General features: G+C 36.9%; 1 protein-coding gene across 2 annotated transcripts in view; it reads left to right on the top strand.

Annotated features, from left to right (window-relative positions):
- PRKDC (protein kinase, DNA-activated, catalytic subunit) overlaps positions 1-18656 on the top strand; it is a 269534-nt gene that overhangs the window by 59573 nt on the left and 191305 nt on the right. For both annotated transcript variants that reach the window (XM_066266092.1, XM_066266091.1), the window contains exons 23-27: positions 2565-2658; positions 3648-3811; positions 4501-4653; positions 9022-9129; positions 13023-13249. In XM_066266092.1, the coding sequence (XP_066122189.1) occupies positions 2565-2658; positions 3648-3811; positions 4501-4653; positions 9022-9129; positions 13023-13249 (746 nt within the window). The remainder of the gene's footprint in view (positions 1-2564; positions 2659-3647; positions 3812-4500; positions 4654-9021; positions 9130-13022; positions 13250-18656) is intronic.

The following is an 18656-nucleotide window of genomic DNA, read 5'->3' as shown; positions in this document are numbered from 1 at the left end:
ACTACTTTTACTTGTTGACATTTGCACTATGGTGTAATGATGGTTAACACTGTTGGTTGCTTCACACTTTGTTAAATCTTGACCCTTGAGCACACATCTTTTTAATATTCCATGTGATGGAACAGGGAATTTGTATAAAGCAGTCTGTTGCCTAGTGAAATATAACAGTTGTTTTTAGGAAAAGCACTTAACTTTTGTGATCTTTCTTTGAGCTTTGAACTAATGTAGCTTCTTTTATTCAAGAACACCATATTTACTTGAAAGAATAAAAGATAGACAAACTAGCTATTCAGTATTTGGTGTTCAATTTTTTTTTTTTTTTTTTTTTTTTTACAGGGATAGAGAGAGAATCAGAGAGAAGGATACATAGGGACAGACAGACAGGAACCAGAGAGAGATGAGAAGCATCAATCATCAGTTTTTTGTTGTGACAACTTAGTTGTTTATTGATTGCTTTCTCATATGTGCCTTGATCATGGGGCTACAGCAGACTGAGTAACCCGTTGCTCAAGCAAGCGACCTCGGGTCCAAGCTGGTGAGCTTTTTGCTCAAGCCAGATGAGCCCGCGCTCAAGCTGGTGACCTCGGAGTCTTGAACCTGGGTCCTTCCGCATCCTAGTCCGATGCTGTATCCACTGCGCCACCGCCTGGTCAGGCTGGTGTTCAATTTTTAATAAAATAAACAGAGTAAGCCTTTTACTTCAGAGAAATCATCTGAGAGTATTGGTTGGCCATCATTAAATTTAAGCAGTTATTCAAAAGTTAAAACTTTGGAAAACTTGTAACCATCACCAGGAGCTTGACAGCCCTTCAATACTTTTTTTCTTTCTTTTTCTTAGCACGCAACAGAGACAGGCAGAAAGGGAGAGAAATGAGAAGCAGCACCTCTTAGTTGCAGCACTCTTTAGTTGTTCATTGATTGCTTCTCATATATGCCTTGACCAGGGTAGGGGCTAAAACTGAGCCAATGACCCCTTACTCAAGCCAGCAACCTTGGGCTCAGCCAGCGACCTTTGACCCTGAGCCAGTCAATACAGGATAATGTCAGTGATACCATGCTGAAGCCTACGAACCCGTGCTCAAGCTGGTGACCCTGCACTCAAGCTAGATGAGCCCATGCTCAGGCTGGTGATCTCAGGGTTTCAAAAGTGGTACCTCAGCATCCCAGGTTTATACTCTATCCACTACGCCACCACTGGTGAGGCAGCTCCTCAGTCCTTAAAAGATTTTTCTGATGATGATGGTGATATTGCCAAATGTGATTTCTTTGCATAGATATTGAAGCATGTCAATATTTGGTAGATATGAGGAATACAGTGAAACAATGACTTCAGATGAACAGTATATTATGGTAATAAATCATTTGAGTAAAAAAAATTCACTCAACATCTAAGATAAACCAATGGATTTTAATGTAATAGAGTATATAGCTTATTGATAAAATTTCATATTTCTTTATTTATTTTTATTTTCCAAGTGAGAGGAGGGGTGATACAGAGACAGTCTTCTGCATGCGCCCCTACCTGGATTCACCTGGCAACCCACATCTGGGACCAATGCTCAGCCCGTTTGGGACCATGCTTGCAACTGAGCCATTTTTAGCACCTGAGGCAGAGGATCTATGGAGCCATCCTCATTGCCCAGGGCCAGTGTTCTCAAACCAATTGAGCCATGGCTGCAGGAGGAGATGAGAGAGAAAGAGAGTAGGGGGATAGGGAGGAGTGTAGAAGCAGATAGTCTCTTCTCCTCTGTGTCCCGACTGGAAATCAAACCTCAGACATCCACATGCCAGGCTGATGCTTTACCATTGAGCCAATTGGCCTGGGCCTCAGATTTCTTATTGTAAATAATCTTTAAGACACTACCACTTATTTAGTGTTTGTGGATATCAAAATACTCCTCCCTCCTTCTGTAGCTTCTAACTATAGCCCTAACAACATCATAAGAGCTGTATTCTCGTGAGCTAGACAATAGTCATTTACACAAATGTGAAACAGTGCCACTTTTCTAAGGTTTTTTGTTTGTTTAATTGGAAAATACAGTGTGAGGTAACAGTAGGTTTACAGTTGTCCATATGGAGAATAATACAATAATTAGTAAGTAAAAATATACATATAAACTGTTTCACATACTCGCAAGTGGAAATTACTTCACCCCACCCTATATACTTATTTTCCAAAATTATGTCATTTGTTAATGTGTAGTGCATTTAGGTTTTTTTTTATATAAGATATTTTAATTTACAAGTTTTAACTTCCAATATGTTAAAAATTAATTACGACCAATGTTAAAGCTCTTTGGTGAATCCTTTGTATCTTGTAAGGGTGTGAAGGGTTCTGTTAAAACTTTTGAATCACTGGCCTAAGAAATGGACCTCCAATTTGCAAAGTTGGAAGAGATGTGACTTCTTTTCATGAATTTGCAATAAAATTAACAGCAGTGCTGTTTAGAATATAACGCACAATTGGGAGGCATTAACAATAATTTTCTCTCCTCTCATGTTTCTGCTTAATTTTTAACTCAGGTATCATCACATGAAATACAATTTTTTTTTTTAAATTGCAGAATGAAGAAGCACTGTCCTTAGAAGAAATAAGGATTAGAGTAGTACAAATGCTTGGTACTCTAGGAGGACAAGTAAGCAAAAATCTTATAACAGGTAAATAAACTTTTAAAAAAAATAATTGACCTCCGTGGGTATACTGCCAGGGAAAATGGTTTAGTTTGATTTGTTAAGCATATTTTTCGTCTTGAAACAGAATCTGATCTGACATACTTTTCTATGTTAAACACTTGTCAGGAATTCAAAGTCACATTTTATAAACCAGATATTCCTTTTTTTCCCCCCATTGGTTTTGAGAGAGAGTAAGGGGAATGGGGGAGAGAATGAAAGGGGAAGGGTGAGAAAGAGAAGCATCAACTTGTTGTTGCACTTAGTTGTGTACCCATTGATTGCTTCTCATAAGTGTCCAGACCAGGACTTGAACCGGTGAACTCAAGCTCAAATTAGCACCTTCAGGATCAAGCTGGTTACCCTGCGTAAACCAGCAACACCAGGATCAAACCTGTGACCTTAGTTCTCCGAGATGATGCTTTGTCTACTGTGCCACCAGCCAGGGCCCTGACATTCTTAATGTTTATATATTTTTAGTGTTTTTAAATGAGTATTAACATTTTTATTTAGTCAAAATTATTTTTATTTTTATTTTGAAATTTCATATTAAATATACTGGTGATGTTTGACTCTTTGGGAAGTTACACCTTTATTGGGGAAATAAGTGTTAAAAAAGAGATTTTTAATAAGAACATTGTTTATCATTTTTTTCCACAGACTACCTTAAGCCTCTGCTGAAATTGAAACTATAATATCCCAGACAGTTAGACTTATTTAAAAATAATATTACTTTAAATTAAATTCAGAATTAGTATATTAGTGATTTCTAATGTTATACTTAAATGTATGAAGTAAGACAAAAAAGGAATGCTGAATAAAGTGCTTACCTTTTTTTTAAGGATTATTTTTATTTGAAAATAAAGTGCTTAACTAAAAAGTATAACAGAATACTCTGGTTTCACTAATGAATTGTAGAGCAATTGGTATTAGAATGATATTGAATGAAAAAATTACTCTTAATCTTTTTTTAACAGTTGCATCCTCAGATGAAATGATGAAGAAATATGTCGCATGGGATAGAGAAAAAAGACTCAGTTTTGCAGTACCATTTATTGAGATGAAGCCTGTAATTTACCTGGATATATTCTTGCCTCGAGTTACAGAACTAGCTCTTTCAGCTAGTGACAGACAAACTAAAGTACTTTTATTTTTCATTTTACTTATTATTTAGAGTATTGTTTTTAAGACATATATTTGTTAGAAAATAGATAATAGCGATAGATATATTTCAGCCATTCTAATTCTATTAGTTTTCTATTTTCTGTAATATAGTAGTTAGAAAACTACTTAATTATCAGAGAATAGTTGTCATTGATAAATGAAAGTTTAACATGAATCATTTTAATAGATAATAACCTAGCAAACATTAATATGGCAAATCTTTATATTAGAAAATGCAGTATGAAGGTCATTTAAAAGTGATTTTTTCAGGCTGTGCTCCATTATCTTCTCAACCTAGGATTAGAAACATACACTTTCAAGTTTTTTTTATTTGTAAATTTTCCAAATGCTTCATATATTTATTAAAACAATAATTGAAAATATGCTAAAAAACTAAGCAAAATTCTGCACTATGGCAGTATTGAAATATATTTCTTATGAGTATATTAGTGTCAGTGTCTACAGCTTTTAAATTTTTATTGTTAGCTCTTGGTTAAAGATCAGAGTGAACAGAAAAGCATTAATTTTATACAACAAAAAGTGCTGCTTCCGGTTACTTTATGTTTGTGTATGGGAGTTTTTTTTAAAGGTCTGTAAACTGAGTATCATTTAAAAATATTCTTGTTAGCATAAAAACAAACTTTTTAAACTCCTGGCCTATTTTAGGTTGCAGCTTGTGAACTTTTACATAGCCTGGTTATGTTTATGTTGGGCAAAGCTGCTCAAATGCCTGAAAGTGATCGGGGCTCCCCACCCATGTATCAACTGTATAAGAGAACTTTTCCTGTGCTACTTCGACTTGCATGTGATATAGATCAGGTAAGTGATTGATTTTGAATCTGAAACAGTTGCAAAAAATTTTTTAAAGTTCTGTTTAGTTCAGTGGTCATTAAATATTGCTTTATATTAGAGTCACATGGGAATATTAAAAACAAAAACAGAACAAAAACACACTGCTGCCTGGCTGCTATCCCCAGACTCTCTGATTTAATCCTTCAAAAATATGACCTAGGGATCATGATTTTTAAAAATGTCCTCGTAGCCCCTGGCCGGTTGGCTCAGCGGTAGAGTGTTGGCCTGGCGTGCAGGAGTCCCGGGTTCGATTCCCAGCCAGGGCACACAGGAGAAGCACCCATCTGCTTCTCCACCCCTCCCCCTCTCCTTCCTCTCTGTCTCTCTCTTCCCCTCCCGCAGCCGAGGCTCCATTGGAGCAAAGATGGCCCGGGCTCTGGGGATGGCTCTGTGGCCTCTGCCTCAGGCGCTAGAATGGCTCTGGATGCAACAGAGCGATGCTCCAGAGGGGCAGAACATCGCTCCCTGGTGGGCATGCCGGGTGGATCCCGGTGGGGCACATGCGGGAATCTGTCTGACTGCCTCCCCGTTTCCAGCTTTGGGAAAAAAAAAAAAGAAAAAAACAAAAAAAAATAAAAGTGTCCTCGTAATTTTTTTATTTTTTTTATTTATTCATTTTAGAGAGGAGAGAAAGAGACAGGGAGAGAGAGAGAGAGAGAGAGAGAGAGAGGCGAGACAGAGAGAAAGAAAGGGGGGAAGAGCTGGAAGCATCAACTCCCATATGTGCCTTGACCAGGCAAGCCCAGGGTTTTGAACCGGCGACCTCAGCATTTCCAGGTCGACGCTTTATCCACTGCGCCACCACAGGTTAGGCTTTCCTCGTAATTTTTGAATGTGCCACAAAGTTTAGGAATTATTGTTCCTTTTTAGGGTGATTATGAGTCTAGGCACATAAAGTTGCATTAACTATCGCCCCTCACATGTAGGAACTCACTCAATAGCCATGAGAGAGATTGGACATGTTGACAAATGACCTGTTACTGATGACTTTATGGACAAATTATTACTGCTATTATGAAGCAGAAAATAATGGAGTTCATTTTATAGAGCTCTCATAACCCTGATATCAGGGTGCACACATAAAAAAGAAAATGAAGTGAATAAAACCCCACATTTTTACAAACATGCATATGTATAATGTTTTATTTGTGAAAAGAAGAATCAAAGCACTCAAATATGATTTGTTTACAAAACCTGATTTGGATGGATTTTGTTCTTGTTACATTAAAAACATCAAAAAAATTTGTCGTTTCATAAAGTTTGCTTAGGAAGAGAGATTTTCCTACAAGATATTGAAGACAGATCTATAGAAAAAATATGTTAATTTTAAAACTACTGAATGGCAAAATAACCACAATATTAACATATACATGATGTGGGAAAATTTTTTTGCTACATTCTACTGAAGATATAAATTCTAAAAATGGGCAAATGCATAAAGAATAAAAATTGACAATAAGTATATATAACTAATGAACTATTTAAAAATATTCAACATTTTTTAGTAAAAAAAAATGAAATTAAGATGATATGTTTGTAGCTTTTGTCAAATACTTTCAAAATTGACAGTGTTGGTATTGCCAAGCATGTAAAGAAAGGGCCCTGTGAGTTCTGGATGGTTAGAGTGTGGATTCAATACACAGGCTCTCTGCAGGCAGAGCAAAAGGCCTGGTTACCTACAGCCCTAGTTCAGTGGTTTCATTACTGGTGATGTACTCAAAGTGGTGTGTATAAGACTTATCACTGTGATTTCTTTGTATTAGTAACACATTAGAAGTACCTGCAATTTAATAGCAGGATTTGGGTGATCAGATCGTGGTATATCTACATATGAGATACTGGGCAGCTAATAAAAATATTGATACAGCTTATAAGGAAAATATTCAAAATTGAGCAGAACAGTGGTTATAAAAAATACATTTATTTTTACACACATGTATATATATAAATGTATGCATCTATTTAAGTGTATATAAATATTTTGAAAATTAACAGCAATTTTGATCATCAACAGTGGTTACTTGGAGTAGGATTATAGATGGATGGTTTTCTACATTTTCTACAATTCCTATAAGGGATGTGTGTGTGTATGTGTGTGTGTGTGCATGGGTGTGCTTTATGTATGTAGACACATATATATTTTATATATACAATAGTACTAAGAATAAAGCATTATACTTTTTTTGAAGAAAAGTGATTGGATAGCCAGCAGTCGCCGCCGTTGTGGCCATGCACTTGCAGGTTCCCATTGGATGTGGGCAGACAGTAAAGAAACAGTGGAGCCAAAAAGTGGTGGTTCCTTCCTTTATTAAAGTCTTGCACCTGGCAGGCGAGCAAACACACACACAGGGCTCACAAAGCCACTGACATTATCCGGTTCCACAACCAGGAGAATCTTCTCTGATTCCTCCTAGAATCAAAGGCCTCACCAGTCCCAAAGCCCCCTCACCTCTGCCATCATGGCTTCTTATTCTGCAAAACTGGCTTCTCACTCTCTTTCCCTGCCATCTTGGCTTCTCTCTACTCAGCCTTCTGCCTTCTTTCCTTTTAAAACTTTTCTGGCTCCAAAACCTCTCCTCCAGCACAAATTAGCATAACAATGGCCCTTCCCAAGCAGGAAGGTAATTAGCAATTTCACAGATCACATACCTAGTGCAGCCCAGTGCCATTTTTATTTTTTTTAATTTACAAAGACAGAGAGTTAGAGGGATAGAAAGGGACAGACAGGAATGGAGAGAGATGAGAAGCATAAATCATTTAGTTTTTTGTTGCGACACCTTAGTTGTTCATTGATTGCTTTCTCTTATGTGCCTTGATAAAGAAAAGTCTTGTCTTTTACTTTGAAATGTTTAACTAGTCTTAGAGCATCACTGTTAGGCAAATGAGTTTGTAAAATTTGTATTTTTTGAGTTTGCTCACTTTTAGTTTTAAAAAATGGCACTGGGCCTGACCAGGTGGTGGAACAGTGGATAGAGCAGCGGACTGGGATGCAGAGGACACAGGTTCGAGACCCTGAGGTCGCCAGCTTGAGCGTGGGCTCATAAGGTTTGAGCAGAGAAACTATTTAGGGTGAGAATTTAGGATTCTTTCCATCTCATCTCCAAAGAGTAAAGATTTTTCTTCTTTATTTTTGCATCAGTCTTCTCCAGTGATACATATTTTGAATGCTGGCTTTCTTTTACAAAAAGTATGTGAATCAGACTGTAGGGAACCATGCAATCATTATATGCTTTTTAGTTGAATGATAATGTCTCTGATCCATAATACTGCAAGTGCACGTTCAGGATCAAATTAAGAAAGATGAATATTTAAAAAACAGCAATAGGCTGACCAGGTGGTGGCGTAGTGAATAGAGCATTGGACTGGGATGCAGAAGACGTAGGTTTGAAACCCCGAGGTCGCCGGCTTGAGCGGGGGGGTCACTGACTTGAGCATGGGATTATAGACATGACCCCATGGTTGCTGGCTTGACCCCAAAGGTCGCTAGTTTAAAGCCCAAGGTCGCTTGCTTGAGCCCAAGGTAGCTGGCTTGAGCAAGATTGTCACTCGCTCTGCTGTAGCCCCCCAGTCAAGGCACATATGAGAAAGCAATCATTGAACAACTAAGGTGCTGCAACTAAAAGTTGATGCTTCTCATCTCTCTCTATCTTCCTATCTTTCTGTCCCTCTCACTGTCTTTGTCCAAAATAATCAGCAATATTTACCCTTAAATTGACCTCTTAATTAGAGTAACAATGAGTTTTAGTGAATGTATTTTTCTTTGCTGGACTTTTTTGGAAGGAGAAAATAGAAAGAACCTGTTCATTATAGAGTTTAACTAGTAAAACCATGGTAATACTGCTTAATTTGACTTTGCCATTTAAATGGACTCTTTTCTAATGTAAAATTACTTTTTTTTGAAGGCCTTGAAATGTCCATTTATTTCCACTTTAGGTTTAGAGGTTGACCATAGACCAAGAACACTGGCGTAGGAAGAAAACAACATTGATCTACCACAAGAGTTGTGTTTGGCCCAAATGTTTTTACCTCAGTATCAGTTTTCTGAGTCAGAGAATATGACCAAAACCCACTCATGACTACTGCCAAATTGCTAGTGTTCTTAAGGCCTGTTGGAACTCAGAGATTGCAATTACTGATAGATACTAGAGCCCAGGATCCAATCTAGGATAAGTAGCAGCCTTTGGGGAAAAATCCTCTTCTATTTCCTGGAATTTTGAACAGCCTTTAGAAAATAATTTGGGATAACAGTGAATACCTTTGCATAATTTTGTGTTGACATCTAATTGTTATAAAATTACTTTACATGAAGAAAATAAATTGGTATTTTTTCTTCAGGTGACAAGACAAATATATGAACCGCTAGTTATGCAGCTGATTCACTGGTTCACTAACAATAAGAAATTTGAAAGTCAGGATACTGTCGCCTTACTGGAAACAATATTGGTGAGTAATAATGGTTAATTCTTTTCTTGCTATTTTCATTGACTAGTATATTTGATGTATATTTAGTTCTTTAAGTTACCTAATAAGATATCAAATTACAGGTAGATCATACTGTCTTTTTCTTTTGTTTTAGAGAATTGGTGAAATGGTATTTTATAATCAGGATGCCATATTTATTTGCTTAAGTGATACTTTTTCTTTTATTTACTGAAAGGAGAGTAGGTAGAGACAGACTCCCGCATGTGCCCCTACTGGGATCCACCCAGCAAACCCACTTGGAGCGATGCTCTTCCCATCTGGGGCATTACTCAGTTGCTCAGCCGAGCTCTTCTTAGTGCCTGAGGTGGAGGCCATGGAGCCATCCTCAGCGCCCAGTGTCAACTCACTCTTATTAAGCCATGGCTGCAGGAGAGGAAGAGAGAGGGAAAGAGAAAGGGAGAGAGAGAAGCTAGAGGGAGAGGGGTGGAGAAGCAGATGGATGCTTCTCCTGTGTGCCCTGACTGGGAATCAAACCCAGGAGATTCACACGCTGGGCCTGTGCTCTTCCACTGAGCCAATTGGCCAGGGCCTTAAGTGATATTTTTAAATATTTGCAAGCAAATATTCACAGTTTAATTGGTTTTCTGATTTTTGAGAGAATAGTTACAAATTTGACAAACTTCATCTATATTAATGTGGTGGTGCAGGGTTGAGCAGGGAAGGAATAAATAAGAATGTTTTTTATCAGAATTGCAATACCCTTTTTAAAAAAATACTTATAGTACAATAATTAAATGGAGAATAAAAGTTTGGGTTTTTTTGTTTTGTTTTATTTTTTACATAGAGAGTCAGAATGAGAGATAGACAGGGACAGACAGACAGGAACGGAGAGATGAGAAGCATCAATCATTAGTATTTCGTTGCGTGTTGCAACACCTTAGCTGTTCATTGATTGCTTTCTCATATGTGCCTTGACCGTGGGCCTTCAGCAGACTGAGTAACCCCTTGCTCGAGCCAGCGACGTTGGGCTCAAGCCAGTGAGCTTTTGCTCCAACCAGACGAGCCTGTGCTCAAGTTGGAGACCCTTGGGGTCTCAAACCTGGGTCTTCCGCATCCCAATCCGACGCTCTATCCACTGTGCCACCGCCTGGTCAGGCAAAAGAAGTTTTTTATGCTTAGCCAGTTTTCTCCTGCATTCAGATTCAGCAACTAAAGGACCCTAGAAACCGTTTACATAATATTATGATGAGACTGTAGAGGTAGAATCATTAGGATTTGGTCACAGGTTCACTAAAGGCAGAAAAATGAGGTCATCTAAAACCTTAGTATCTTTTGACATTTTATTATAATTTTCTGAACTGGTGTAAATAACTTTACATTTGATTCATTAAATGTCATCTTATTTGATTTTTTTCTATTATTTTAGCCTATAAGTATTGTTTGACCATATATTGACTTTGGAATCAAAAGCCCCAGTTAAACTGAGTTTGTCCAAACAAAATCCTTTAATTGCTTGTTTTTAGAGTTTGATTCCAATTTGAATCTATGTGTTTAAAATTTATTTTGCATTTTTAAATTTTGAATTTAAATTTAATGGTGTGACATTGGTCAATGACAGTACATAGTGTTCAGGTGAACATCTCTGTAGCATTTGTACTGTAGATTACATTGTGTGCCCATCACCTAAAGTTAAATCATTTTCTGTCACTGTATATTTGTCTCTCTTTATTCCTCTCCATCCCACTCCCTACCCTGTCAGTCACTTCACTTTTATCTATGTCCATGAGTTTCAGTTTTATATTCTACCTATGTGGGATATATATATATGGAATTTGACAAGGGCATCCAGACAGGAAATAAAGTCATTGGGTGCTTGGTGTGTTTGTGACGAATTAGGTCTGGTTTGAGTTTTGCTTGGCTGGGAGCATTATGTGAAGTGGGGCTGGGAAGGGAAGGTATGTTGGGGCCAACTAGCAGAACACTGTGGGTAGAGTGACCATATATTCCAGTTTGCCTTGGGCAGTCCTGATTTTGCTTGTTGTGTATCTAATTATTAATAGAATTCTTTTTACTCTCATAGTGACCCAGATTGGATGGGGAGTTACTGAACATTTTTATTTGGATAGTGGCTTAATTATATTTATGGTTTATATCTCTGTAGTATCTACCATTGAATCTTGCCTATAATAAAGACTTTTTTTAAGTTTAAAGCAGCTTTATTCATAATAAGACACAAACTGAAAATAATAGGATAATGTATATATAAACTGTGTTATATTCATTCTACACTGCAATATTTAAAAAGTGAACTAGTGACACATGTAACACCTGTATGAGTCTCATAAACATTGTTCAGTAGAGAAGTTAGACACAAAAGAGTAGGTACAGAATGATTCCATTTCCATGAAGTTCAATATAGAGATCACCTTTGACCTAGAGACCACCACTCATATCATAGATTAGCTTTGTCTATATTGAGTTGCATGTAAGCACATTAAATTTAACTTCTGTCTTATGTGCATTCAGATCTATTTATTTCAATGTTTGTATTCTGAAGTTTCTGTCTTAGCTATTTCTTTTCCCTTTGAACTTTGAAATTAGCTTAAGTAAGGGCCTTAGAAAGAAATGAGGTAAGATAATGATAACGTAAAATGACATTGTTTCTTTTTTTAATTTTTTATAAAGGTTTTATTCATTTTAGAGAGAAGAGAGAGAGAAGTGGGGGAGGTGCAAGAAGCATCAACTCCCATAGAGTTTTTTTATTTTTTTATTTTTTTTTATTTATTCATTTTAGAGGAGAGAGAGAGAGAGAGAGAGAGAGAGAGAGAGAAGGGGAGAGGAGCAGGAAGCTTCAACTCCCATATGTGCCTTGACTGGGCAAGCCCAGGGTTTTGAACCGGCAACCTCAGCATTCCAGGTTGACGCTTTATCCACTGCGCCACCACAGGTCAGGCAACTCCCATAGAGTTTTGAACTGGCGACCTCAATGTTCCAGGTCAACGCTTTATCCACTGCACCACCACCAGTCAGGCCAACATTAGATAGTTGAGTAAAGAAAAGGTAAAGGAGGAAATGTGAAGTTGGTAGTACAGCATTCAAGTGAAAGAGCATCTGTCAGTTTTCTAGTAAGAATTGCTAATTTCCTAATGTGAACACATACTGTGCTCTGAGAAGCAGTAAATAATACCGCTTCACATATCCACAGATTCCTACCTTCTTGAATTCTAATTAACATTGTAATCAAAGATTTGTGTGTAGCAAATGACTGAGGATGTTAGGCAGAAAGCACTCCTTTATTTAAGTGTTCATTATACTTTTTCAAGTTAAAATTTTTTTATATAAATCTGGAAGGAAATAATGCCTAGAAGGAAACAAGCATTCACATTTTCTTAGCTATCTTTTCAGCCATTTAAAGACTATATTTTTACAAAGACTGTTCTTATAGAAAGTGTATTTTCAGAACTACATTGCCATGTGATTTTTCTTTATGTAGCAGTATAATTTCTTTGGAACTTGCAAGGGGCTTATTCTCATTAACCTCAATAAATAAAGTATTCCACATACTGTTACAATATCCAGTCAACAAAAAAATTCCTAGGATATGGCCATTGTGTTTCTTGAGGGAAAGACTGCTTTGTTGTTACTAATTAAAGTATTCTTTTTTTAATAGGTTTTTCAGTTTCTAAATTTGTTTTTAAAAAGTGTTGTTATTATTATTGTTTAAAAGAAAGTGTGTATATATAAACTAAAGTTATATATTATTAAAGGAAATTATTAGAGTGTAGACTCTATACAGATTGGTATTCTAATGTTTACTTTTTCTTGAATAGTTCTGTGAATGAATTTTTATAACATACCCTAATTGTTCTTAGAGGCAGACCAGGCTATTCAGTTGTCATTTTATGCTATTTTAGGATGGAATTGTGGATCCCATTGACAGTACTTTGAGAGATTTTTGTGGTCGGTGTATTCGAGAATTTCTCAAATGGTCCATTAAACAGACAACACCACAGCAGCAGGAGAAAAGTTCAGTAAACACCAAATCAGTTTTTAAGCGACTGTACAGCTTTGCACTTCACCCAAATGCTTTCAAGAGGCTGGGAGCATCACTTGCTTTTAATAATATCTACAGGGAATTCAGGTAAGTAAGCCAAATGCCAGGAGAGAGTATAAAAAAGTTCTTTAAATTATCTGTAGTGATTTGGAAAAGTGACTTTGTAGTTATGTGTCTATGTATTCATATATTAAGTGATTAGTAAGTGTGTGCTAGATGCTGTGCTGTTTTCTGGGGATTAAAAATATGAATTACTATAATATGCATTTTGTAGTCAAGAAACTCAGAAACTGCTAAGAAATGCATACAGTCAAAGCGGTCTTGTAAATGCAGCAAACGGCATTGTACAGGGTTTTCTGGAGTACCAGAAGACTTGTATCTAACCCAGTTTGTGTAGGTTAGGGAAGGTTTCCTATAGCATTTATACTTGAGACTTAAAGGGTGAATGGAAATAAGCTAGAACATTTCAGATATGAAATAGGATGATGGTATATAAGGAGATAAAGACATTATATATTTATATAGACTGTGGAGTTTGAACTGTGGAAAGGAGCATAGTAAAGCTGGCCAGGAGCCTTTGTCTGTTGACGTAAGAAAAATAGGTCACCTCTAGTGACAATTAGTCCATGGAGTAATGGGAACAGGGAGCAGCATGGTTAAATTGCCTCCTAAAATTAATCTGCAAATAGTTAAATGGAGTGGGACAAGACTGATAGCCAAAGAAGGAGCTGTTGCAAAATTACAAGAAAAGATAATTAGTCCTTGACCTAAAGTGATAATTGTATTATTTTGTATATTAACTTAGCATTACTTATTAAAAATATGTGCCTTATATGACAAACCCTCATTTAATACCATACTCAGTGGCAAAAAAAACAAAGTTTTTTCTTTAAAGTCAGGAACAGGCAAGGATACTCACTTTTACCACTGATTTTCATCATACTGCTGGAAGTCTTAGCAAGAGAAGCCAGGTGAGAAAAACAAATAAAAGGCATCCAAATTGAGAAAGAAGTAAAGTAATAATTTTTGCGGATGGCATAATTCTTTATAAATAAAACCCTAAAAACCATACACACACACAGAGAAAAATCTGTTAAAGGAATACAGTAAAGTTAAAGGATACAAAATCACTGTGTAAAAATCTGTTGTGTTCTTATATACTAACAATGAAATTTCAAAGAAAAAATTCATTTGTAATAGCAAGAAAAAGAATAAAATACCTGTTAATAAACTTAACAAGGATATGAAGGACCTATTCATTGAAAACTACAGGATGTTGCTGAAAGAAGATGAAGAGATATGGAATGATACTCATGTTCATGGGTTGGAAGAGTCAACATAGTTGAAGTGGCCATATTGCCCAAAGCAATATGCAGATGCAATGCAATCCCCATCTAAGTCTCAATGGTATTTTTTAAAGATACAGCACAAAAAGATCATTAAATTTGTATTGAACCACTAAATATCCTGAATAGCCAAAGAAATTTTGAGAAAAAAAGAACAAAGCTGGAGGTATCATACTCCCTGGTTTCAAATTATACTAGAAAGCTACAATAACACTGGGGAACAAAATTTTTGTTGCATCCACAAAAACACTTGTTCCTACCTAATCTGAGTGTGCTGATCTCAAATCTGACATTAGTTTTTCTCTGTAAGCTACAGTTTTTTTGCAATCCAAGATTTTAGGTTTTCATCTTGTAAAATTTTCAACATTTAGTTTAACATAATGAAGTAGAATGTCTTCCTGGGCATCATCTTTGTGAGAATATAATAATTTATATAATGCAGTAAATACACTAATACACTAAAAGATATGACTGCATCAGAATTTGTCTACAATTTCAAAATAAAACATATTAAAACACTTATTTTAATCATAAAATTTGCACAAAACATAATTAAATTCTATTCAGGCAAAAATTTGCGTTTGTAGCTCTTGCGTTTGTGTACTTGTTGAGGACAATCTCGTCTGATGCTCCAGCAGTAGTCTGATCATCACTAACAGCTCCAAGATTTTTGGGAAACTTATCAAGGTGACTGTTCAGGAAGTTAATCTTAATGCTCATGTTACATCCAATGTCGTGCAAAGCCAGCAGCATCCTTTGAACAAGAAGTTCATAGTTTTCTGCTTTTTTGTTGCCAAGGAAGTTCTTTGTAACTGCCACAAAAGACTGCCATGCTGCTTTCAACTTATTCATCTTCCTGGCAAATTCTTCATTACATATGAGGGATCGAATTTGAGGTCCATCGAATACACCTGCTTTTATCTTCTCGAAAGACAAGGCAGGAAAAGCAGAAATAATATGTTGAAAGCATTCACTTTCTCTATTCAAAGCCTGTACAAACTGCTTCATTAAGCCAAGTTTGATGTGAAGTGGGGGGAAAATGATCCTGTCTCAATTAACTACAGGTTCATTCACAATATTTTGCATCCTTACTTCCAGAGCTTCACATTTCAGCCACTCCTTTTGTGTCTAGTGTTTCTCCCGAGCTCGGCTGTCCCATAAACACTTTGTGAAACCTCTTTGTTGTCCTAGCAGGAAATTTACCATTTTAACATCCACAAAAATGATCCATTTATGCTCCTCATACTTCAGAAAGTCAAGGACAGTTTTTATGTCATTATAATCTTCTTGCAGATGAGTTGAAAAACCAATTGGAACTGCTGCATAAACATTACCGTTGTGTAGGAGAACACATTTCAGACTTCGTTTAGAGCTGTCAAGAAATAGCCGCCATTCAGTTGGACTGTAAGTGGTAACACCTGGCTGGCTAAGAAGACTACTGATATTATGACAGTAAAAAAGGATTTGTCTTTGGAAAAAAAGTTCACAAAAATTTGTTCACGCTTCCTGACATGGGATATTTTAGCTGACTAGTGAAGTACATTCTTCTCTTGAAGCCTGGAAGCTAATAACTCAACTGCTTTCTTTGATAGGCCCAAATCTTTTACTAAGTCATTCAGTTCGGGTTGGCTAAACTGCTGAGGGCTTAATGACTGCTTGGCATCAGAAGAAAGACCCTTCAGATTCTACAACCATTTCCTCATGCATCTTATCAAAATACACTTGATCATCATGTTCACTTTCTTCATCCTAAGAAGAAATAAAACCATTGAAAACTGGAACCGGGAGTGTCTCAGAGTGTGGGATAGGTCGTATTGCTGAAGGAATATTAGGATATGCGATCATATGCCATTTTTTCTTGCCGATGCCCTTTGTATGGATCAGACAGAAATAACAGTCACTGCTGTGGTCCTTAGGTTCACGCCAAACCATGGGAATACCAAAAGGCATTTCTTTGCGTTTTCCTTTTGTCCAGTCACGAAGCATTTCCTCACAATTATGACACACAATATGAGGAAGTCAATTCTTGTCTTGATCGCCAAGGGGAACTTAAAAATAGGCAATATATGCACGTGTCACAAATGATGAAATATTGCGCCTTTGATGTTGAAGTGTGTAACAGCCACATATATAACAGAAGGTGTCAGGACTATTCTTACATATCCATGTTTATTTGAATAACTGACAATTGGTACTTTTAAACTCCTTTCATCTTTTTACCTATTCCACCACTCCCCTATCACCCCTCCCATATGTCAAACTGATTGGTTCTCTGTATCTATGAGTTTGTTACTGTTTTATTTGCTTATTTTGGTTTTTGGATTCCACATATAAGTGAAAGTACATAGTATTGTGTGTGTGTGTTTTTCTTCTTTTTGGATTTTTCTGAAGTTAGAAGCAGGGAAGCAGTCAAGACTCCCGCATGTGCTCAACCGGGATGCACCCGGCATACCCACCGGGGGGGGGGGTGATGCTATCTCCATCTGGGACGCTGCTCCATTGTGGCCAGAGCCATTCTAGCACCTGAGGCAGAGGCCATGGAGCTATCCTCAGCACCTGGGCCAACTTTGCTCCAGTGGAGCCTTGGCTGAGGGAGATAGGGATAGAGAGGAAAGAGAGGGGGCGGGGTGGAGAAGCAGATGAATGCTTCTCCTGTGTGCCCTGACCAGGAATTGAACCTGTGACTTCCACACGCTGGCTGACACTCTACCACTGAGCCAACTGGCCAGGGTAGTTTGTTTTTTTGTCTTACTTATTTCACTAAGCATAATACCCTCTAGGTCTATGCATGTTGTTATAAATGGTAAGATTTCGTTCCTTTTTGTGGCTGAGGAATATTTTATTCTATACATGTACCACACGTTCTTCATCCATTCCGCTCTTGATGGACACTTAGTTTGCTTCCATATCTTAATGAAAGTAAATAATTTTGCCATGAGTACAGTATTAGTTTTTGGATTTCTTCAGATAAATACCCTAGAGTTGAATTTCTGGCTAATGTGGTGGTTCTAGTTTTAATTTTTGGGAACCACCATACAATTTTTTAGAGTGGCTGGGCTAATTTACCACAGCAGCATTTCAAGAAGGTTCTCTTTTCACAGGATCTCGACTACACTTATCTGTTGCTTTATTAATGATAGCTTTTCTGACAAGTGTAAGGTAATATCTCATTGTGATTTTAATTTGCATTTCTCTGCTGATTAGGAAAGTTGACATCTTTTCATATGTCCATTGGTGATGTGTGTCCTCTTTGGAGAAATGTCTCTATGTCTTCTGCCTATTTTTTAATCAGATTGCTTTTGTTGTTGTTGTTAAAGTTGTATGAGTGCCTCTTCCCTCTGTAGCATCTCTTGCTATCTTTCCTTGATGTCACTGAGAGGAGAGCAACTCAAGAATTTTAAAAAATGATAGAGCTCCACGAGTATTGTCTGACTCCATCAGAAAAAAAATAGAAGAATAATGGGTGTATTAGAGGAAGAAGAGAGGGTAAAGGGGATGGGGATCCTATCAAATGAATAATTTTTAAAAAATATTTTATTGATTGATTTTATAGGAGAGGTGGGGGAAGGAGTGGGAAGCATAGTAGTTGTTTCTCATATGTGCCTTGATCAGGAAAGCCCTCAAACAAATAACTGATGAGAACTTCCCAAGTCTATGGAAAGAGTTACATCCTCCAATAGAAAAAGCAAACAGAAAGCCTAGTTATTTTAACCCAAACAGGCCTTCTCCAAGACACATGTAATAAAAATGGTAAAAATTAATGACAAAGAATCCTCAAGGTATCTAGTGAAAAGAAGAACATAACATATGAAGGAAGGCCCAGAAGGTTATCATCATACTTCTCAGAAGAAACTCTACAGGCTAGCAAAGAGTGGACCCAAAGTGAAAGAGAGGAATTACCAGCCAAGAAGACTATATCCATCAAAGTTATCCTTCAAATATTAAGGAGAAACAAAAACTTTTGCAGATATACAGAAGCTGAGTAAACTTATCACCAGAAAACCCCCACTGCAAGAAATACTTAGGGGGTTATTCTACTGGATGCAAAGAACAAAACAAATCAAAACTACAAGTAAAAGCTCCAACAAGGTCACAATAGAAACAAGGATAATCTGTGACCACAATAACATAAAAGGGGAGAGTATAAA

Source organism: Saccopteryx bilineata, chromosome 3, assembly GCF_036850765.1.
Source record: "Saccopteryx bilineata isolate mSacBil1 chromosome 3, mSacBil1_pri_phased_curated, whole genome shotgun sequence".
Classification (NCBI taxonomy): Eukaryota; Metazoa; Chordata; class Mammalia; order Chiroptera; family Emballonuridae; genus Saccopteryx; species Saccopteryx bilineata.
This window is presented reverse-complemented; position numbering and strand designations above follow the sequence as displayed.